The sequence below is a fragment of the Periplaneta americana genome, chromosome 3 (assembly GCF_040183065.1).
Source record: "Periplaneta americana isolate PAMFEO1 chromosome 3, P.americana_PAMFEO1_priV1, whole genome shotgun sequence".
NCBI lineage: Eukaryota > Metazoa > Arthropoda > Insecta > Blattodea > Blattidae > Periplaneta > Periplaneta americana.
This window is the reverse complement of record NC_091119.1, coordinates 95536681-95561659: the sequence shown is the minus strand read 5'-3', so window position 1 is coordinate 95561659 and position 24979 is coordinate 95536681. Positions and strand designations below refer to the sequence as shown.

General features: G+C 35.4%; 1 protein-coding gene across 13 annotated transcripts in view; it reads right to left on the bottom strand.

Moving 5' to 3' along the window:
• Window positions 1–8697: 8697 nt before the first annotated feature.
• Window positions 8698–24979, bottom strand: part of LOC138696270 (serine/threonine-protein kinase MARK2-like) — a 271602-nt gene continuing 255320 nt past the window's right edge. For all 13 annotated transcript variants that reach the window (XM_069820963.1, XM_069820964.1, XM_069820966.1 and 10 more), the window contains one exon: window positions 8698–11988. In XM_069820963.1, coding sequence (XP_069677064.1) covers window positions 11770–11988 — 219 coding nt within the window. In that variant the 3' untranslated portion in view covers window positions 8698–11769. The remainder of the gene's footprint in view (window positions 11989–24979) is intronic.

Here is a 24979-nt window from a genome sequence, read left to right as displayed (position 1 = left end):
CTGCTATACGTCAGAACTATCTATAATTTGTACATGCATATAATCACTTTATTGGTTTGGTCAATGTTACTTATGTCCAGCCCACTATAGAGACATAGGCCAATTTTACACATATTTAGTATAACTTGTTGTTTCTTTGACAGGTTACGTTTGGTTAGTTTAGGTTTTTGCTATAGCCTACCTTGCATATACGATTATAGCGCAACATTGGCAGTGATAAAAGTGAAATATTCCTTCAGTGGGAGTTGGATACTCCACATTCACCCACTTGGTATTTACAGGATTTAAAGTCCACAGAGTTTACGTTAATTGATACATACATGTACTTAATAGATAATGTTGTGTTTTGTTACGTATTATGTTGAAGGGATGTGTTTTCATTTTTTCATACATTGTTTTACTTGGCTTAACTGTATTTACATCCTCATACTTTTATTATAATAGGAATGTCAATAGTTTCTTCTGTTTACATTTTATTTTAGGCCTATTTGCATAATTCACATTCTTAGCTTGTTTTCTGTAGTTATATTTATTAAAAATTATATTTTAAAAAGTGTATAACAAATAATTTAGGATAACAGTATTGTTATGGTGACTGGCCAGGTTCAAACTAAAACTGGCTTCCTGGACATCTGAAATATTTATATAAAAGCACGACATAATCACATTAAATTAAAATGCATATGATATCCTATACCTTTCACGTCAGAGGTGAAACAACATTAAGCGGCAAAACATTGTCAATTTACTAGCCACATAATGGTTAATTGATTGGAATAGGGTATTGCGAAAGTACGTCATTATTTTATTTATTTTTGGTACAAGTAACATTTCTTTAAATATTTATTTATTTTCCCTTGTACCATCAATAAAAAAACAAGTATGTTTTTATTTTTTTTAATTATAAGTGTAGTTGCTACGACACATAGGCACACAGCACTTTCTAGGCATCTGAAATATTTGTAGAAAAACACGATAGATAATCGCAGAAGATAATATTAAAATATATCTTAAACCTTTCACAGATGAAACATCATTAAGTCGCAAAATATTGTCAATTTGCTAGCCACAAATTTGTTAACTGAATGGAACTTAAGAATACTGCGTAGGAACTTACGTCTTTATTGCATTATTGATTTTATTATTTTCGGTGCAAGGAATATCTTTTTTATTTATTTATTTACCTTCGTACTGTCAATAAAAACATGTTTTATTGTAATTATTTTAAGTTGCAGCCTTTGTATGTAAGTAGCCTACTTACGCCGTATTCTGAAGTATAGCTAATTGATTGCAATAAAACACTATTTTCGAACCCGTAATAATTTACATCATTACTCTGAATCTTGATCTTACCTTTGTGCATGAAGTAATATTGAAAAAATACGCGTTACGTATAACGAAAGCAATGAGCAAACGCAATATCACTCTAATCCACTCTGCGTTGCCAAACCTACCCATGCCCCGGCTTGTAACTAAAGAAGGCTCTGGGTGAAGCCGTTACAGTGAACGCACTGTAGTGAATGCTAACCTTAACATTACTCCCTTGTGCCATTTGTGTTTTATGGTAGTGCATGGGTTAAGAAATCAGGTGTTATTGCCTTAAGTTCTGAAAAATCGTTTAAATAAAACACGGTCAAGGCAGTTTAGGTAAAATAATCCATACAGTATGTAGTGTAGTTTTGTATGTAGTGTACGATCCTCCAATGAAAAGTAGATAATTTGGAAGTGCTTGTGTGATCAAGCCGCATGATTGGGAACACTGGTGTAATTTGAAGTCGTATCTGTCGCATCAATTTCATATATTTGTCGTTCGATTGCTCCATCCTGTCTTTCTATTCTCTCAGTATTAAGCATGGTTCCCAAGGCGCGTTTTTTTTATAGATCGCACGCAGGGAGCGATGATGGCAGTTCAGCGTGCTTGCTCTTTGAGAAACTATCAACGAGCTAGGCTAGCTCGTTGGCAACTATCATGTTGGATATCCAGTTAAACTTTCTTGCTATTTTTTGCGTTGGCTTGCATGCTGGGGCAGTGTTAGTTTTTTCAACTAAATCATCTTTCTGTATTCCTTAGTTCATAAGAATAAAGAAAATGAATTTTGTTTTACACTTTTGGCTTTATTACACCATTCACTATTGTTGCCTCTATCCTATTCAGAACTCGAATTACCATAATAAACTAATGTGCGCAGATGCATTTAAACCTTTTTAGCAAAGTGTGTCGAGATGCAGTAGCACTGGAAACGACATCCTGGCTCGTATTCTATGCAGTAACAATTTTTTTCGGTTCCACAGCTTTCTCGAAATATCTTCCTATAGTTTATCACATCCTTCCGCGTTTCATGTTTATCAAATGACAGATCCCTGCATATGAATGATACCCATCACCGAAACATGGAAGCCAGCATAGCACGAAGGTTGCTAGCTAGCAAGGAAACAAGCACCTTCTGAACAGGGTTCAATATAATCCAAGAAAATTTCACGATATAAAACATATTTATTCATCAGAAATTTTCATACAGAAATATTGGTTTCGTCATCATTATTTCGGGAAATAATGCTATTGGTTGTTATTATTATTAAAGACTGGAGTTTCTCAGACAGCTCTATAAATAAAAATGTCAACTTTTTAATATTAAATGAGGCAAGAAAGTACCGGTAAGTAATGCACATACTTGAATCGAAGGTTCTTGGGGGGGGGGGGGAGCAATTTGCGTTAGCAGAATTAACAGACCTTATAATATAACTTAGAAAATATTAGTCTATATACATAGGAGAGCACTTAGATTATGCATGATAAAGCTGGTGACAGCTTGTGGAAACTTATCATTTCTGTGTTGATTCTTTTCAATGTATTTTATGGTTATGTTTCCGATTAGATTTTCATTATAATGAAATGTGACTGCTCACTTATTAGTTGCTTTAATTATAAAATGTCAAACTACAAGAAGAGGAAGGTGATAAGTCGAAGACTGAATAAAAATTAAAAATTATTTTAAATAATAAGGAAAGCAAAGAACTTATACTGCAGAATTAATCTACAATGCAAATCGGATGCTATATTGGCAATAGCAGTAATTCTTGATGTAATAAGTTATAAGACTCCTTGACATCTGATTTGAGATCAGAACAGATCAACAGTGGTCTAACTCTCTGAAAGTTACATGATGATGATAAATTATGCGAGTGGAAACCTAAGAATTTGAAGAAGACCTGCTCTACAGCCACTTTTCACACCATGTATCAAGAAGTCAGTTTATAGAGTTCAAACTGGACCAACACTATAGTACGTACCTATAAACTCATTTTACAGGAAAATATCCTAATTCGAATAAAGCCGCCTTTTCTAGATTATATGGAAACTATATATACTGACAACTCATCGTCTACTTGTACGCACACATACTAATGAATTTCGTCAAGTATGCCTACATGATTTCTGTCTGACACAATTAAAAAATTGTCCCAATTAAAAAATACTTTCTCGTAAACTATGCATAAATTTCAATATATAATGCATTTAACCATTTATTAACATTCAAATATTCTGAAATTTTCAAAAAGGGAATTTCTCAATTATTGCTGTTTTATGTTAACATTTTGAAAATCAAGAAGACTAGTTGTTGTCTTCTGTTCTAAAGATGACAATTTTAGATCCAAAAGTGAGTGATTATATTTCGAAAGTAGTACCGTATTTCATACTCAGCTTTAACAAAAATCATACGCATTTCTTTTGTAAGAATAATTAGCTCTAGTTTCAATTTCGCATGTAAAGTCTCTATAAAATAATGTGTGTTCATAGGTTGAACAACACTCATTAACTGTGTTAAAGAGAGATGTGAAAGACTGCCATTTATAACATTTTTAATTGCAACTACATAATACAAAAACAGTTTCCATGACACAATACAAGGAAAAGTATCTTGCCAAACGGTATTTAATGTATCTATGGAATAATTACAGAATTATAAGCACAGCCTTTCTCCTTTAAAAATTCTCCTTACAGGGTTATATGTATTTTCCTGATTATATATAGATAGCACTTAATGGGTGAATCCAGAAAGAAATACAGAGTATTAGTTGGAGGCAGGAGCAAAAAAGACCTTTGGGGAGGCTGAAATTAGATGAGAGAATAATATAAAAATGGATTTGAGAGAGGTGGGGGGGATATGATGGTGGAGACTGGATTGATCTTGCTCAGGATAGGGACCGATGGTGGGCTTATGTGAGGGCGGCAATGAACCTCTGGGTTCTTTAAAAGCCATCTATAAGTGTATGTATATATAATTTATTTATTTAATATGACAGGATTAAGGCCATAATGCTTTCTCTTCCATCCTACTGTCCTATTAGGCAGCCATTAGTAGATGGGTCAGTGGTTTTGTATTCAAATTTTTCCCAAGATGTGATTTGAAAAACTACTTGCTGAACCTAATTATTTAAGATAAAATGGTACATTGACAATTACACTGCTGTCTTTTATATCCCAGAATATGGAAGAAAAGCTTCAAGTTATTTTCACTGGATACCATCCAAAGAACGACAACAATAGAAGTACAGTACATAGTGTAACAATGACACGAAATACTAAGTAATACTTCAAACTATGATTTAAAGTAAATTATCCGCACTTCCGCCAGAACACATCATTAGGTTTGACCTACTGCCTTCTACTAGTGTGTGACTTAACCACATTTGACATTGAGAGCGTCAGTTTCCATGCTGCTGTAACAGTGTAAACATGACCGCTCTGCAGGAGTGTGCACCGAAGAGGAACAAAGAACTGTGATATTTCTTTGGTCGGAATGTGTGACTTGCGACATAGTATGGGAATATTGATCTACTGTGTAGAAATGTTTATGAGTGAGTTGACAAGATTAAATGTGGCCAGACAAGTGTGATGTACCATGAGGGAGTAGGACGCCCGTCAATATCCACCACTGACAAGATGATTGAGCAAGGTCGAGAGATGATACTGGCGAATCGATGAGTTACCATCGATGAGATAGCGTGTTCTCTGCAGATTAGTCATGATTCAGCCTATAAATCATCCATGACAGACTCGGCTTCCATGAACTCTGTGCATGCTGGGTGTCACGACAGCTTACCACAGGGCACAAGAGCAAACATGTTGTGATCTGCAAATGCCTACTCGACTGCTACAACAATGAAGGCCAAGCATTGTTGAGCAGAATAGTCACAGATGATGAAATGTGAGTCCACCATTACGAGCCCGAATCCAGCTTACCACAGGGCACAAGAGCAAACATGTTGTGATCTGCAAATGCCTACTCGACTGCTACAACAATGAAGGCCAAGCATTGTTGAGCAGAATAGTCACAGATGATGAAATGTGAGTCCACCATTACGAGCCCGAATCCAAGTGCCAGAGTATGGAGTGGAAGCACACGGAATCACCACCGATGAAGAAGTTCAAGACTCAACCTTCCGCAGGAAAGGTGATGGTTACCATGTTTCGAGACGCAAAAGGGCCTATATTGGAACACTATCTGGAAAAGCAGGGTACAATCAACATTGCGTCATGCTGTGATATGCTGACAAACAACATCAAGCCAGCAATTCACATCAAATGTAGAGACCTATTGTCGAAAAAAGTGTTGTAGCATGTCAACGCATGCTCACACACGCCCGCCAGACTGTGGAAACCATTAACCATTTGGGTTTCGAGGTGCTAGTACATCCTGCCTACAGTTCAGATCTCGCTACCTTTCAACTACCATCTTTTGAACTGCTCAAGGACGCTTTACTTGAAGAAGGTTTGCAGTTGGTTATGCAAACATTTATGCACCGCTTCCCTCACTTCGATGTCTGTTGAAAAGTGACCTCATTGATGGTAACTCGCTGGTTCGCCAGTATAATCTCTCGAGCATGCTCAAATTTCTCGTCAGTGGTGGAGGTTGATGGGTGTTCTGCTCCCTCGTCGTGCATCATGCTTGCCGGCCACCTTTAATCTTCTTGATCTACTCATAAAAACATCTATGTGGTAGAAAACTATCCCCATAGTGTGTCGCAAGCCTACAACGAATTGCAGCCCTTAACACACTTTCCGACCAAAGACATCGTATAATAGCTCTTTGTTTCTCTTTGGTGCATACTGTTAGTGGAGTGGCCATGTTTATACTGTCACAGCAGCACGGAAACTGACACACTCAATGTCGAACGTCAATTACATCACCACAGTAGTACAAACTCTATGCTTGCTAGTACCAACTTTACGCATGCTTGCACAGAAGGCACAGCGGGCCAAATCTAACAATGTGTTGTAGAGAAAGTAAGGCTAATTTTTGACGTGCCTTCATATTACCACAATAGTGCTGCGGTAATAGTTCAATACAAAGTGGGAAATTTTATCAATGGAAGAGCTTTGCAAACACGTATTTTCAGTAAAATTTGGGAAGACATGGGTTCGTTACATGAAAATATTTTTTATCATATAAATGTAAGGCAGCTTTCGTGGAGTAATGTTGTACAGTTAAGAGCAGAACTTTAATTGTACAGGTACATGCAAGACCAGAAATTGGAATATGCAAACTTATTTCCCGATTCTCTTTGATTTCTTAGACTGGTCTTCCTTGCTCATATTTTCAAACACAAACACTGTGAATAGTAGTATGCTAGGCCAAGATATTAATATAATTACATACAGGGATAAAATTAGCTGATTGATAAAGAATTTGATTTCTGGTCAATATGACTTGACAAAAAGAAATTCGATTCATTCCAGTGTATTAAAGAACTTGTGGAAAATTTAGCTGTGAACTGAATTTGTTTTTGTCAATAAGGAATAAGTTTTCAAAATTTTAAACAACAGCTTTTAGAGTATTTTCCGAAAAAAAGGTCAAAACAATTATAACAGTGACAGATGGATAGTGAATCCGTTTTTAGACATTTTCGTTCAACTGGCTGAAATTCTAGAAAATGTGAAGGAAAAACTCCTTGAAATATGTGGTTACTATGGGACAGTTTAAACTTAACTTTTTTTTCGAAGAGCATAGACCAGTTTTACATCAAAAGAAAGAATGCAAGAATATCTTGAACTCGCAAAAGTACGTAGTTCTTAAATTTTTTGTAGTATCTGCAACCACATGTTTATACAAAATAAATTTCTTGTCTATGATCGTCAACAAAACAAAAGTGAGAAATTTCCTTGAATTTGAATGAACCTTCGGGTTCCTTAAAAGCCATTTGTAAGTAAGTAAGTGTGTATGGAATATGGAGTCCATATTTGAGAAGCTGCTTTTTGAAAAACAGACACATTTATTACATTAATTTACTTTTTAATTTATAGCTACTGAAACATTTTTTTATTCTTATGTTCAATATCTTAGAACAGTTGATTAAACAACAACAACGTTGTTTATGTTTCTAAGTACAAAATTAATGTTCAGTATGTTAATAAAATTTTTTTTATATTATTTTGTAAATCATCTTGTGACTCTTCTCAGCTCCTTACACAACCCCCCGGGGAGTCGTGACCCCTACTTTGGAAACCATTGTTCTAAACACTGACAGACTACATTACGGATTTTTGATAACAATACTTAAGACACCAAAGTTTTAATGGAAAGTTAAAATTAGTGTGAATACAGAATTTACAGTATAATGATAAAACTGAACTGAAATACAGACTTTTTTTTTTTAAATCATGTTTTATTTAACAATGCTCGCAATTGCCGAGGTTTATCAGTCTCGTCAGTGTGCTGGAATTTTGTTCCGCAGTAGTTCTTTTACATGCTAGTAAATCTGCTGACATGAGCCTGTCGCATTTAAGCACACTTAAATGCCATCGACCTGGGCCAGAATCGAACCCGCAACTTCGAGCACAGAAGACTAGCACTATACCAACTGCGCCACCCAGGGCGACTTTACAGATAATTACAGCTGCTATGCCAATATACCACTTTACATGGTTGTGATCAGCACTGTACACTATGGATGGGTGAGAGGAGAGTGGGGACTTACAACTATTCCTTTTAAAACATGTTTTCAGAACTTGCAGTTTCTATCTGATTTCCATTTCCTTCCTATAAATTATTTTTTTCCCCAGTTTCTTCAAATGTTACGTTACTTTGGAGAAAATACAAATACCACTACCTACCTACCTGTAGTTCCTGATCACTTCACGTAATCAATTAACTGGAAGAGAACACATGTAAACATTTGAAGAAAATAAATGCAAATTTATAGGACTGCCACTCACAGTCAGAGGCAAGAATTTCTGTGATTAAAAACTTACTGTATCATAAGAAATGAAAGAAAATGAAGTTTCCTTAAATTTCAGTTTGTAGGATGTGAGAATCCTCCATCACATATTATGTACTTGCACAGCTGATAAAAAAAAAAAAAAATTAACATTTGTCATTATTTCACAGGAAATATTTGTTTTAAGTATACTTCATTAAATGTCTACAGTCACTTAAATAAATAGGCATCAATCAATATTCACCTGCATGTGCCAGAACCCAGTCCTAGAACTGTTAAATAGGTGTCATTAAATACTGTCCTCACCACAGCAAAGTATACACTGCAGGATCCAGGATCCATATATGGATGGTGACACCAACAAAGGTTGTAGCAGCTTCATGATTTCCAGCTCCAACCAAGGAGCACATACAAAGATGAAATCAGCGCCTGATTTGGGATGAAGTGGGAGTAATACCAAGAAATAAAATCCATGGCTCGTGTAATAAACTTTAGAAACTGTATTTAAATACACAAACTATGATAGTGGTGGTGTTGTAACTGTCTAATTTTGGTAATAAACTGTGACTTTAAAAGAACTGTGCACATCTTGGTAGTAGTAATATTACATGCGGCCGAGTATGCCATCTCAAACAATGGTAGGCGTCAATCAGTTATTTCATTTTATTATAAATTTTATTTTTTAATACTACAGTCATACTCCCCCATGCTTCAAACTTCCACCAGAATATTAAAATACAGAGCTTCAAAGCAAAAAGACACCTATGGTAATTTACATGAGGATCAGTTACCTACAGGAAAGTTCTTGTGAAAGGCAATGACGTGCTAGACGGGGACCTGTCATGTTAAGTAATAAATTACATACTTCTTACTTTGTATCCTTGCGCCCAACACAAGGGGGGGAAAAAAAATCAAAACAAAAATTAAATATGCAGCATTCAAAGCTTACATATGGGGGATTCAATATCAGAGTACTTTCACAATCCGTCCACGTGGCTCCTTAAAAACAATTTGCCTTGCTTCACATCTTCGGCAGTCACTGATAGATTCACGTTACACACTCAAGCATACCCACTTGTTCCACATCGCATGTTTGCCCTTCTCGTGTTTTCCACTTCTATTTATTTTATTATTCACCCTCAAATGCACATGCACACATCCACGCAACTGTAATGAAGATTCAATTTCAACAATGGAGTCAGGAAAGCACACCTCACCTCACACCATTACTGTCGAAGTTCTGATACTTGCTAAGAGAAGGTGCAAATGGAGGAAAGTTTAGAATTGTAGATGTTGCCACCATAATGGAAACAAATAAACAAAGAACAAATTGAGCCACTATTTTACACATGACACAAAGAGAACGCAGCTTGCTTCCTTACACTGAGATCGACTTCTGTTTCTATTCGAGGTGAAGTAAGAAACATGCTGTGATCTCTTTAAAACTTCAAAATAAATAAGTGTCTTTGTCAGTACCGCACGGACCACACTTGAAACAAACCGTAGAACAGAAGCATTTCGTCTGCCACCCTTTGGCACAGCAGTTCACAAGGGGCTGGGAAGGATGCAACAAACCAAACATTCGACATGACACACTCGAGTGGTTGAAATCTACGAGGGAAAATGTAAGTCATTTTTCATTCTTGTTGCAGCACAAGTACAGAGCACTGCAACAGTAGAGGCGACCATTGTTTTATACATAGTACAATTATAAGTCTCAATGCCAACGAATCATTTCATTTACAACAAGTCCTCCCTCTGGGGCAAAGGCTGAGCCCAGCTAATACATTATATACAGATAAAAACAGCAATGTGCTGTCACAAGAAAGCAGACTTGTGAGCAACACTCGCATCATGAAGATGATGGTGTGGAGCTACTGTAGAACAAAGGGAGCGCTAATGAAAGCAAGCAACATGTCTTTACATGTACTATTTACAGTGGTGAGCATCCCGGACAAGCACACGCAGCACAGCACAAGTTCTGGCTGGCATCCACCAAAATTTTATAAAATGTTTGGTCTACAAACAAAAACAAAACCTCTGGAAAGAGATGCACTGTCCTTATAGTACACCAATTGTTGATACCCGCCAGGAGCGAGTCCAACATTTCATCTACACATCTTGTACTTAAGATTTTTTTTTTTTACAAATATCCACTAAACTAAATTAATAATCTATTTAAATTAACTTTTCTTACGAGTACATTTCCTCTTTTGAAGTGTTGCACTTTCAACATTTTCAAAATTATTGTAACAATGTAGATTCTATTCGACACTGAAACATCTCACTTTGCAACTTTTCAGAGAATCGAAAGATGACATCACAAGCAGCTGATGCTTTGTGCAGCATCATCCGATCATGTGATACAGGTCCATACAACATTAACACTTAAAAAAATAATAATAATGAGGGAAAGTGAGAAACATATCCAAATATGCCTTTATCGTTTTAAAAAATTTTCTCGAATTATGTCTAGAAAATCAGCTCAATATAAGTTTGGGAAAAGAGAATGATTCACTATGTGACGTGTTCCCTCACAACTGCACCATACTCACACCACATCCATGTCACAACTTTCCCCATTTCAACCAACAGACGCAACTGTAGACCAATAGGGTTACTTTTCACAGGAATTGGTCCCTTCCTGAGCAAACTTTAAAATATTGTACCTTGCACGGAGGCAGGAGCAATTTTGAAGTACTCCGTTTATTATTCACTTCAACTGCTTGCACTTTTCTGAAGAGAACAGAGCAGCTTCAATTCAAGAAAACGCCTCTGATTTCATAGCTAGAGTGCAATACAACAGATACATCTCGTGAACAGAGGGGGGACTTAAAAACAGACGAGACTTTCACTACTGGCTAATCATCATTTTGCCAGTTATAATGATAAACAAAGACCAGCTCGTCTATAAAATTTATATTAAAAATAATTCAAATTGAAAATGACAGAGCAGAATACTGTTTGTAGAGTGTGTCACAGTTGGAAGAAAGAGGGAATTCTTTAGATCAACAAGACAGGAATTTCGAAGTGCATAAAAATCATTTGAAAAGCTCGAATATGCGTAGATGGGAAGGTTTGTGCTGCAAAATGGTGGCCATGAAGCTTGTTGGAAGAGACACTTTCCAGTGGATCACTGCAAAAACCCCTCCACCCTGCAGGGGGGCTTAACATGTAACACACACCCAAGTAGATCAGTCTTACTTGAGTGATACAGAAATATCCAGGCCTGAAGGTGGAAGAAAAACTAGTGTTGGTGTTGTTCACCATGTCAAGAGAAGGCGTCTTGATCCAAAGCCTACGTGAATGGCAGAGAAAAATTCAGTTTGCATAGGAATTTCCAGCCTTCAAATAGTTGCAGAGTATTACATTTTTATATTGCAATTGGTTTCCGAGGCTGTGGAGTCGCAAGTTCTCATTGTTTCAGCGCCGAAACCTCCAGGGCCGCCTAGGGCCAAGCTTCCATCGTCAGCCCCTCGAAGGTGCTGTGGAGGGGGGAGGGGGCATGCTCCCCTCGTCCTCGCTGCACGCCCCCTCCAGCACGGGTAGTCACAGCTTCAGCTCGTTGGCTATCTTGGAAGCGATATTCTTGAAGCCAATGGACGTGCCAGAAATGCGCTTAAAGCGCACACCATTCAGCGACAGGCGAGGCAGTTTGCACACTTCAATCTCCCACTGCACAAGGGAGTCGGTGTTAGGGTCACCGTGCACGCAAAGCAACAGGAAACGTTCACGCTGCTCATAGTCACAGTTGTTTGCATCCAGCACCTACAACAATATTTATATCAAGTTTTGTTGCATTATTCCACATTTATAGACTTTATTTTTGTACTACTAATGCAAACACATACTTAATCATTATTACTGAAATATATTAAACTTCGCTTTTGTTTATTTTTTTGACTGCACAGTGTAGCTATTGGAAGTGGTTATATACGTGGCATGAATGATGAACCTCTACCAGACATCTGCTTCATATGGTATTTCCTTTTCATGTTTAGAAAAACAGCAAGTTTCCTATCAAGTCTTCAAAAATGTATAACATGTTCTGTTTTCAGACTGAGTACTAATTAACTTAGCATCCTAGACACCATAAAGAGATTCTTTGTCCTGCAGCCAATAGGATGGAATTCAGATACGTGCATTAGTTTACATGTTGAGTCACCTGGTATGGAATGAAGATTAGTGTAAAGAAAATTTTTTTATTCATATATGGGGTCCATTTCTGCCAAGAAGAGAATCAATAATCACTGGAAGATAATGAACATCGTGACTCAGCAAAAAATGTTTGAATGGCACAGTTGATTGGAAAGATGCAGAAAAATAATCACCAATAACCAATGTGCAATGCTTCAAATAATTTTAGAAACTAACACCTGTGCACAGTACGATCCACATTCATTACCAGAGGACCAATCAAAACTCCAAGTTGAACACTGCAGATAACTCACTGAGACGAATGAAAGCAAGTCCAACTCTCTGAATTCAATTGTTACTGGAAGGCAATACGAAGTTTTGCTTCAATTTGGATTTGAAAATAAATGAGAAGAAAACATTAAAGTGTTAATATGCAATAAGGGAGGATTACAGAGTGTGTGTGTGTGTGTGTGTCTCTCTCTCTCTCTCTCTATATATATATATATATCTATATATAAAAGACGGTATTCCTAAATTTACATATTTAGATGTAATATTATATGGTAAGGGGGACTGGAAAGAACAAAATGAAAATGCCATAAATAAAGACAAAGCAGCACTCACAGCAATAGAGAAATGTTTGAGTAAATGCCCCAACATAGGATGTAAAAAATTAAATTATATTTATAACGTGATGATTAGAGACAAAGGTATTATGTGATATAGAGACCTGGGCAAATGACTTATCCAAAGTATATATCATAGGATAAGATCAAAATTTTGTAAAAAATGTTTAGATATTCCATGGAACTCTTTAAATATAGCGTCAAAACTTCGAATGGGTATGGATGATAGCATGGGGACTATTTTGGTTAAGAAAATTAAATATTAAATTTTTGAGTTATACTATGGAGAAAAAGGAAAATGATATTGTGAAAAAAATGTATAAAATTTTAACAAGTGACGAAAACAAAGTCTATTTGGATAGGAGAATTAGAATATAATGTGAGTAGAAAATTGGTTGATGTAAAAATTTAATAGGCAAAATTATAAATGAGGAAAGTAACCAGACAGCCGGGCAAGAAATGTTCACTAATTTAAACAGACTATATGGTCATTAAGTGATTATGGAAAAATGAACATCATATAGGGACAGGAATAATACATAAGAATTAACATCAGGGAGGAATGGATGAGCCTAACATAGTAGAGATGGGGAATTTAGAGGCTAACAAACAGAAGAGGAAACATTTAAAAATATGTAGCCTCTGTTCTGCAGACAAAACGTGGATGCTATACATATTACACTGTCTTGCTCGAAAAAATGATAGTATAAGGAAAATATTTATTGAAAAATCAATTCCAAAACTTAATTTAAGAGTAGCTTATATAAATATGTAGACTGTTAAATGAAAGAAACTTGAAGAAATTAGGAAAGTATTTTTATAGATAATAAAAAAGAAGTGGGAGGAGAAAACTAAACTAGAAGTACATTCATATTACTAACGTAAAATGGGTAACTGTTAAGAACTAGCTATAAGATAAATAGTATAATAAACGAAAATGTAACAGGATCACTATTAACAGATGTCGTATGAAGTGTATATATTTTGATGACAAACATTCATATTAGCCAATTACGCATGATGGATTATAGACTGAGTTGTAATCATATAGGGAGAATAAACCTAAATTCGAGCCCCTACGCCATAATTCTGACCCATCATTGCTGCTGCTCCACTGGTACAAGTTCAAATCTGAAGTGAAGTCTAGTTCAGAACGTTGAAAATGCTCTCAGTAGTTGTATCAGTTTTAAATTCCAGAAAACAAACCATCTATTCCACAAAAGTTCCTGTTCCCTGATTAACAAATCTTACATAGAGCAACAAAATAGACGACCAGTGAGTGATGTCCATGGACTCATCTATCAGTATAGCAAATCACGGAGGTAATTTAATTTAGTCAATTGAGTTTCTGTATCATTTGCAATCATATGATGGTATCACTGGATAATGGTAATTATTTAACTTTGTTAACTTGTGGCTTCCCAGACTTCATTTGTTACTTGAACTAAACATAGCTTAATAAGGGATTCTCCTATTGCAAACACGTCCTTATTTTTAGCTATTTCAAGGGCTACTACAAATGAACACTTTACAAACACATCATCAGTTGTGATAGATTTTTTCATGACTGCTTTTTAATCGCTGGAAAGGTTCTGTTTCTTTCAAAATATTCAGACTGTTTATTTATATGACCTGGATGGACACATTTCACACTTTCCTGATGACATTTTAATTTTGATAGTTTAAAAGCCTCAATAGACACAACCACATATAATATAGACTAGATAATGAATTCTATTGAGAATTTCACAAGTAAAGCTGCCATGATGGTCTAGTGACTAGATGCTGACTTATAACCCTGTGGACTCCGGTTCAAAACCCAGCATACCCTTGATTTATAACTTTTGTGTTGTGCCGGTGGCGTATGCAGAATTTTGTCTGGGGGGGAGAGGGGGGTCATTATTAAAATTGTTTACAAGTTACGGTATATTTATTAATATTACGATTATGGACAAAAAAATACTCAAATCTAAATAGTAGGCATATGTCTTTCAAGGGGGGGAGGGGGTTTCAAACCTGGTAACCTCCCCTCTCCTTGCATGTGCCCCTGTGTTGGGCAAGCCTGTGGTACAGGCAACACAGGGGTTTTCTGCAGGAGCTCTAGTTCCACAGTTCCACTGTGGCATCCCAATAAATTTCCATCATCATGTCATCTCATTGCGGATTAGCAGATACCAGCTTCCTATGGCACATCCTGGGCAATGACTCTATCAGTAAATTGTTCTACATAACTGACCTCATATGACGAATAGTCAAGTATCTGCCATTAGTATTAAAAAAAATCCACATTTAATATATCGTGGGCTTACTGGAAAAAGTTTATAATTACATAGTGAATGAATGACACTACCTTTTTCTTATAAGCCCTATAGATATTTGTGGTTTTATCCTTTATCCTTTCCTGTCCCTTCACTGGATGGAATTCACGTCTAGTAGCAGAAGACGACATATACAGAGACGATTTGTCTGCTGGTATCACAATCTCTTCAATTATCAGTTTGAGCAATGTCACCAAGAATATCACTATCAGTTTGAGCAATGTTACCATGAATATCATTATTAGATTTACTAACATTGTTTTGTCACCACTTTCACGTTGAAATGATCATAAAGGGTATTATCTGAATCCATTCTGAACCATTAAGTTTGGAGCTGGACAGCTGTTATAATTTATCTCAATAATGAACAAAAAGCAGATTAATTATCCTTTCCTCTTTCATTCTGTTCTAACGAAAACACGTTGCCTTTGTTAGGCGCAGAGAAGGGGAAACTTCGTCTATAATATCAATTTAAAAGGAAAATAATTTAATTAAATTTTTATTCAACACAACATAGTCGGATGTTTAAATGTTCACAGAACAACTTTGATGATGATGATAATTTTTGTTTTCGGCTCTCCAGTAACTGCTCTTTGACCCTCAGAGACCTGCGACCTCCCTGTTGAGAATCACTGCCATAGGGCTCTCCTTGTTAGGCTAGCAACGAAGCATTTGTTCTGTCAAATCCACCATATTCCATAGCACTTTGTACCATATGATTTCTCTTTGTTTCAAAAGCTCAAAGCGCCAATGAACAGAATTTCCAGTCTTCTCTTTTACTGTGTGCTGTAAGTGCACGAGGAAGCTACGCTGAATAAAAAACGCTCAGACTTCATTTATATATTTTCAGTATCAGTCTCATTTTTCAATTATAACCTTGTACATCAAAATTAAGTTGCCTTTATTATACTTTTGAATCCACCCCCAATGGTGCACTCGGCAGCCTTTGATAATATACAATTCTTGGCACTAGCAACATCTATACATCTATGAGCCATATTTGTAAGTCAGGGCAAATAGCGGGAAATTAAGATCCCCATTGAACAAAAATTTTTTTTTTTTTTTGAAGTTAATGTTCCTGCCATTGTATAACACTATTTTTTTAACCATCATATTCTTGAAAGACAGTAACTGTTGTTTAGTCAACTGTCCGAAAACAGGTTTGATCCTAATAAGTGCCACCAATAAGGCATTACCCATGAGGCAATTAAGCCAGGAGATAATGGGTAGGGTGGTCAGTTCCTTTCCCCCTCCATTTCATACATCACTCACTAGTAACATATTAAACTAATCAGACTTCAGATAGACAGTACTGGTAATTAACCAGGTAACTTGTTCCAACCAGGATTTGAATCCGGATCCTGCTCATTTCACAGTTGGACATGCTAACCGATATGATATTTTAGTGGGGTGGTAGTATGGACCATTCTCAGTAATAAAGTTTATAACACATGTCCAATTTTCAATTGTGTGGAGATACAGATGTTTGAATGTTATGAATAACAAGCATTACAAGAGGCAAAAGGGAGAGACAATTGACTTAATGATTGATTACATTAATTACTTATTTTCATGGTATCAATACACTTTCCAGAGTATTTATAACCAAGGAAATTACAAACAGCTGTTTCCCTACTTTTTACTCAAAATAGTCCACACTATCAACCCCTAAAATATTTACTATTCCTCCTGAATCAACCAGTATTGTACATAAGAATGAACAAGATGAAAATGGTATTTATTTCCCATCATTTCTTCAATATTAGTACTACGTTCTGTTGAAGATCATCTTATACAATATTGTATACTGCAAAATACCAGGATAAGCTTTCCAAAATAAGGATATTAGTAATTCATTCACAGTTTTAATTTGTTGTAAGGAAAGTTCGCATTAAGATAAAATGGTGCCAGTAATGCCAGTTTAGTTTTTCTGTATGGTTTGTATTAATAAGATCTGATTTGTATCTATAAATCAAGGGGTGAGAATGATATAGTCCTAAGCCACATAGACAAAATTTTACAGGAGAGCATATTAAAGGTTTAGAGTACAATGTTATTGGGTGCGGTATAATAATTTCTTCACCGTATACGTCATTTGTTGAGTAACTTTTATAATATTTTAATAGTAGCTTCCCTGTATGTGTGAGAAGTGAACTCGCACAAAAAAAAAACATTTTTGTTAAGTGTGGCTTTGGACTACCTCATTATCACTCCATCAATTGTTTAACATATAGGGGCAAGATCACGCACATGCAGTAGTTTGGTAGTTTCTGAGTCGTTTATAGGTTCTACAATAAAAAAAAAATCCAGTCAGGTTCGAGTTGTAAAATAGGTTTTGTAGGTAAAGAATAAAATAAGTTCACAGATAATTTTGCAAAATCTATAAAGTTTAAGTGAATGACAGCAAGGTAGACAATAGTGCTGTTTATTAAATAAAGACGAACAAATGTACGGCATATATGATGAACACCATGGCCGATCAAGTATGATAACAGTCAGTGTGTTAGAAAAAGTGAACATGAATTGCATTTAATTTCCTGACATTTAAAAAAACTATGATTGAAAAGCTAGGCCACAGAAAACTCTATGCCAGAAGAGTGCAAAAATACGTAACTGATGTATATAAAAGCAATGAAAGCAACGAATCAGTCCAACCATTCTCTGGGACAATATTGGGACCTGCTTGTTCATTTTTTTCAAATGTGTTAATCACAACTACAGTAGAACCCCGATTATTCATCACCCTATTAACTGATTGGTGAATTATCCAACTGTCTTTCTGTCGCTTTTTTTTCTACAGAAATATATGGAGTATACTACTGTACATTATATTAGCGAGTTATTTTTCTAGAGATGGTTATTACCAGGGAAAGGATTTATATGTAAATACATATTTACTTATAAAGCTAATATAATTTATATTTTGCATTATCTTTATGTTTCACAATGTGTAGGGTTGAAAAATCCTACTTTTATTTTCCATATTTTTCCATATTTTAGAGTTTAGTACATATTTTCGTTAATTTCCATATATTTTCCATATTTCATATAAAACAGTCCATATTATATTAGGTTTAACAATAAAACAAAACAAAATTCCATTAACTTTTAAAAATACATTTCAACAATACAGATTTAAACACATGTTCAGTAATCCCTTTAACATCAGAGTTATTTGAAAATTAGCAGTCCTATCAACAATGGGAAAGTAAGTTACAAAACTGTATTAATTTAATTTAAAATTTTTAACAGACTTCAGTTGTGCAGCTCAACAGTTAAATGCCAGTCAGAGTACACATAGGTTCAGTTTTGTAAATCATACTATAAAGACGGTAAATATGCCAAAAGTACGTCATTCAGTCAATTTAAAATCAAAACTAACAAGTTACATTTCAGAATTTAAAGAAGATGGTTTATCAACTGACAATAAAATATTATTTTGTAATTTGTGTCAGTGTGCAGTATCATCTACACAAAAGTTCCTGGTGCAACAACACATTACAACTAGTAAACATCAGGCCAACAAACAACTAAATTCCAAGCAGAGACAATTGTTTTTAACACAACCAACAACATCGAATGTAAGATCTGAGTTTAACATCGACCTGTGCCGTTCTCTCATCTCTGCTGATATTCCTCTCTACAAACTAAAGAATAAGGTCTTCAGGGAATTCCTTGAAAAATATACTCAACATACAATCCCGGATGAGTCAACACTTAGGAAGACGTATGCTCCATCCATCTACGATGAGACAATACAGAAGATAAGAGATGAAATTAAAGATAGTTCAATTTGGGTTTCCATTGATGAGACTCCCGACAAAGAAGGTAGACTTGTTGGTAATGTAGTTATCGGTTTGTTAAGTGAACAATATTCTGAACGAATTCTTTTACATTGTGATGTTCTAGAAAAGTGCAATAACAAAACTATAGTTAAACTGTTCAACGAAGCTATGGGTATCCTGTGGCCAAAGGGTATTATGTACGATAATGTGTTATTCTTTATTAGCGATGCTGCCCCTTATATGGTCAAAGCTGGACAAGCATTATCTGTTGTATATCCTAAATTGACTCATTTTACTTGTGTGGCGCATGCATTTCATCGTGTGGCAGAAGTGGTCAGAGACAATTTCCCTAAAGTAGATTTGTTGATTTCATCAGTGAAAAAAGTATTTCTCAAAGCTCCCAGTAGAGTTAACGTGTTGAAAGAAATGTACCCTGAAATTCCATTGCCACCAAAGCCAATTTTAACTAGATGGGGTACATGGCTAGAAGCAGTTGAATATTATGCCGAACATATAGACTCTATTAACAATGTTCTCCTTGCATTGGACTCTGAAGATGCAGTCTCAATTGATACTGCGAAAACAGTTACCTGTGACATAAGTGTGAAGAATGACTTAGCTCACATTCAGCATACATTTTCATGCATCATAAAAACGCTCAAAAGTCTCCAAAATAGGCACCTTTCACTATCTGAAAGTTTTGAAATTATAAATAGTACTGTGGAACAACTGAATCGTGGTAGAGGTAAAGTTGCAGATGCAGTAAGAGCTAAGGTGGACACTGTACTTTCAAAAAACCCTGGATATGAAGAACTACAAAAGGTTGTTGCTGTGATGAGTGGTGAATCAACAGTGAAGATTAACTTGGACTTATCCCCAGCAGACATTGTGAAATTGAATTATGTACCAGTTACTTCTTGTGACGTCGAACGCTCTTTTAGTCAGTATAAATCTATCCTCAGAGACAATAGAAGAAGATTCACTTTTCAGCACTTGAAAGAAATGTTTGTAACCTATTGTTATGGTAACAGACAATAAAAATTGTGTTTTGTTGAAACTACATTGGAAGATAAGGTACGTCCATTATATTTTTTGTTTAGTTTGATTAAAATGTACCAATATTTAACGTACATAGTCATTTTTTTATAATTTTAAGTCCATATTTAATTCCATATTTTGGTAAAAATCCATATTTAATTCCATATTTTGGTAAAAATAACTACATATATATTTACATATTTCATATATTTTTAGTCCATATAAATCCGTTCCCTGGTTATTACAAGACTTTACCCTTACACAGTATGGTCTACTGTTCGTGTTGTACTGTATAACTTCTATATAAAATGTCTTTCACGAGTATCAAAAGAAATCATGTTGTGCAAAGTGTAAAAAGTGCAAATGTGAGTGGTTTCGGGAAACGAGAAACTGTGGCTCATCTCAGAATACGAGATTAGAGTCACAACCATGTGCAATTTAATAAAAATCAATGATGGCATGTATCAAGTATGTAAATCTACAATATTAGACCTCCACTATTCCTATCTACATTTTGAATCTTGCGTACACTACTTTTAACACTTGAATATAATTAATTTATTAGCTAGCGGACTTACTCATGTTAATTATGTAAGATTTGTGCAGCTTACAGCTGTTTCAGTGCTTCACGCACCATCCTCAGAGCCTACTAGATCTCGGCGTCATCTCGAACTTCTCTGTCGGTTATGTGGGTGTGTTTGATTGTTGAAAGGTGTTGAAGAGTGGAGTCAAATAGTGTGTGTGTACTGAAATTGATCTGTGTGTTGAGAATTTGATTGGGGTATGTTTTAGTGTGTTTGTATATTTCGTATTGTTCTAGTGTGTTGGGTTGTATGTGTAGGATTTTCATGTCCGCATTTATGTTATTGTATGTATGGTTAGCATTGGTTATGTGATCGGCATATGTAGATGTATTGTGTCCTCTGGTTATTGCTTTAATGTGTTCTTTGTAGCGTGTTTGGAATGATCTGCATAGGACAGACAGGCATATCATTCCAAACACGCTACAAAGAACACATTAAAGCAATAACCAGAGGACACAATACATCTACATATGCTGATCACATAACCAATGCTAACCATACATACAATAACATAAATGCGGACATGGAAATCCTACACATACAACCCAAGAACCAAAAACTCAACACACTAGAACAATACGAAATATACAAACACACTAAAACACACCCCGATCAAATTCTCAACACACAGATCAATTTCAGTACACACACACTATTTGACTCCACTCTTCAACACCTTTCAACAATCAAACACACCCACATAACAGGCAGAGAAGTTCGAGATGACGCCAAGATCTAGTAGGCTCTGAGGATGGTGTGTGAAGCACTGAAACAGCTGTAAGCCGCACAAATCTTACATAACACGAGTAAGTCCGCTAGCTAATCAATTAATTATATTCCTATCTTTCCACAGATAGCTATTACAAGACATTTCCTTGTCCCCTAAAATTCCCAGGTTAACAACCAGACATATCAGTGAATTTCTGATCCACTACCTAGCGTGTTCAATACAAGACCATAGAGGAAACTACGAAAGTGTAAGCATTATTCACTAAATTTACTAAAATCTTTTATGTTACGGATTGTCCAATTTTTTTTAATAACAGTTCAGCCTATCCCCTTCATTACCACAGATAATAGGGGTTCTACTGTAATTCCAATGCAAACATTCAATCCTGTAAAAACTGCGACTTAATTCAGAACAAAAGGTATGAAATACATTCTCTGGAATTGTAATTTTGCACGATAACGACTTACCTCACACCACAGCTCGAATTTTCAAGCTTATTCAAGAGTTTGGGAAGTTTCTGACAAATTACCCTACAGCCTCAACCTCGCATCAAGTGACTGTTATTTGTTCCCACGTCCAAAGAAATTACGTTGGTTGGTTGCTAATGCTTGAAGTGTTAGATCTTTCCCATTTTGTTTTTTGCATCCCAGTAGTATTTAACTAGTTGAGAGTGTAGATCACTACTAATTTTAGAAATAGCTGTACATAAGAGCATATGGTCTTTATTCATTACCGAGTTTGGTTCACAACACAGTACACACTGAAGATGAGTAGATGGGAAAAGAAAGTATATATGAAGATATTTTCGGTCTGAAATGAATTTCTTTCATCTTTCATAGTGCTTTTATTTTCTATTCACATATTAATTTTCAGATGTGCATCACATAAATAATGTAGATGCACTTTTAAAACTCTATTTTCCACTCAAAGTTTAGAAGAAAATTTGAATAATGAAAACTCTGGGAGAGAGGGAATCCTAGGACAATACTCAGGAATGTACCATCAACATAATTATTTAACAGATAATGTGCTTAACAAAGACAGACATAACTGGCTTTAAAACGTCAAAAGACAAAACCCGGGACATCGTAACACACAGTCAAGAACAATAATAAACCAAGAAAGGATTCAATGACATATTTCAAATAAATTTTGGATGAGACTGCCTTGCAACACATCTCAAAAAGATGAATATCTTACAATCAGAAGTCTACACATTAAGCCAACAACTGAACGCAAGGATAGATAAAGATCACATACCTCAGTACAAAAAACTGGATCCAGAGTACAGGGCCTCAAAAAACATCTGCAAACTGTATTGGGATGCAAGGAATGGATTCAAGTGCACTGATGCACACATGCGTGTTGGAAGACAGAAAGAGGGAAGAATGACTTAGGAGAGCCAAGGGAAGAAAAGAGTGAGAAGTTGGTGAGGGTGAAAGAAGAGGAAAATAGGATTGGATGAGAGGAAAAAGGGAAATGGGAGGAATATAGCACTAGAACCACATTTAAAATGAGGTAAAATTTAATATTTTGGCTCTGCAAACATATTATATAATAATATTATATTAAATTAATGCTACCTTCTTTTTATCCTGCATCACAACAAACTTATGGACACAAATAGGCATAAGTATTTTGAACCCGTGAGGAGTTGTTAGTCCCCCATCTGGCACCTCCCCAGGTGGCGGATTGGGGAACGTCCTCCAGATATGTAGAGACACTGGGGAAATAAAATACCAGGGTGAACCAAAACTAACTAATGGAAGAAAAACGCTGGTCCTTCAAGTTCGAAGGTTTTGCAGTGGGCTGGTAACCCCCACAGAAAAATATTATACTACTCAGAATTCACATAAGATGAAAGACCAGACTGATGAACGATTAACTAAGCAGGTTTTACTGTACAGACCTTTCAGAGAATAAGTCTTAAGACAAGATGGGATTATGATTTTCCTATGTGATTGGAACAGATTGATAGGTGTACCATAATGTGTATGATGATGATAATGGTGACGTATTTTGAAGAGAATAATAATAATAATAATAATAATAATAATAATAATCAACTGCATGAAGTTTAGAGGCAAATATGGGCTACTTCCTCTTAGAGTTATGAAAATAACAATTTAACAATGGATTCTGATTGACAAATAACTTCAGTGTTCTTTAGTGAGTATCTTCGCAGCGCTACAGTGTCAAAGAGCACTCTAAAAATATGAAGAAAAAAAAATTTATTATTAAATTGTATGTAAGAAGTGTTTATGCAAACCATTATAATCTACAACAAATTTAAGCTACGAAACAGCCAACAACTTAAAAAATATAACAATTAATAATACACGCATGCTCTACTTCATTATATTAATTTGTACAAGTTCAGAATCGAACAGGGGGGAAAAAAAAATTATGCAATAAAGTGGGCGAAACTGCTCTCCTCACCCCAATTTATCAATTTCAAGGTTTGTTAAAAACGTCTGACTCAATAGTCTCTAAAACTCTAGAAATGCACTGAAACATTCATAGTAGTGCTGTAGATTCATCTTGTAACAAGAATTAAACAACTTTAAATGTTACATTTAGATGCACCACTATGTGCAATTATGTCAACAATCATGAATTAATTCCTTCCCAACCTTTACTAACACTATGTGGAAGAAATTAGCATCATCAGCTAAAAGGAAAGTCACGTAAAAAGTATAAACATATAATTCCATTCATTGCCAAAATCAACAGTGGTTATATTTGGTAATTAGGGCGTTACAAAAAATTAAAATAGGATTCAAATATTTAAAACACCACTGAAGTTTAATATTTTTCTAATACCTCGTACAAAAAATTAAAAATTACTCACCATAATATTCAATATTTTTCTGTATGTTCATATATTGTCAGTTAAAACTTAACACACTTAATTTCTTCTTATTCTACAGTTCAACCACATTCAATAGTAAAATCAGCTTAACTTCTGATTTTACATGGGCTGTTCAATAATGAATGATCATGATTTTTTGGTGACATACTTTTATTTATTTATGCTTCAACTTTTGATTGTCTTTCTCAAAGTAATCCCCATTGGTTGCAATGGACTTATCCCAGCAGAGTTCCTTATCAGTCTTCAAAGATGTGCTGTAAACAATTTTTGATAGTCATTCAGAATCACATCACAGTCTTCACCACTTGTTCTGAAGACTGAAAGAGCATCTCACAAAGGCATTTCTTCAACTTAGCAAACAGGAGAAAATAAGATGGTGCCAAGTTCATACTGTAGAGAGAATAAGGGACATATTTCGCGTTTATTTTGGTGAGATACAGCACGATTGTATTTGCAATGTGGTGTCATGCATTATCCTGATGCAGCACCAAACTCTGTTGAGATGCGGTCACTTGACATGATCCTTCAAAGTCTTCAGTATTCTTATATAGTATTGTTCTGTTACAAGTGTGTGTGCTGGCACAAGCTGATAAATCAATCCTTGATTGAGATGATCATAACCTTTTCTGCAGACGCCACAACTTTCATTTTTCTTGATATCGGTGAACT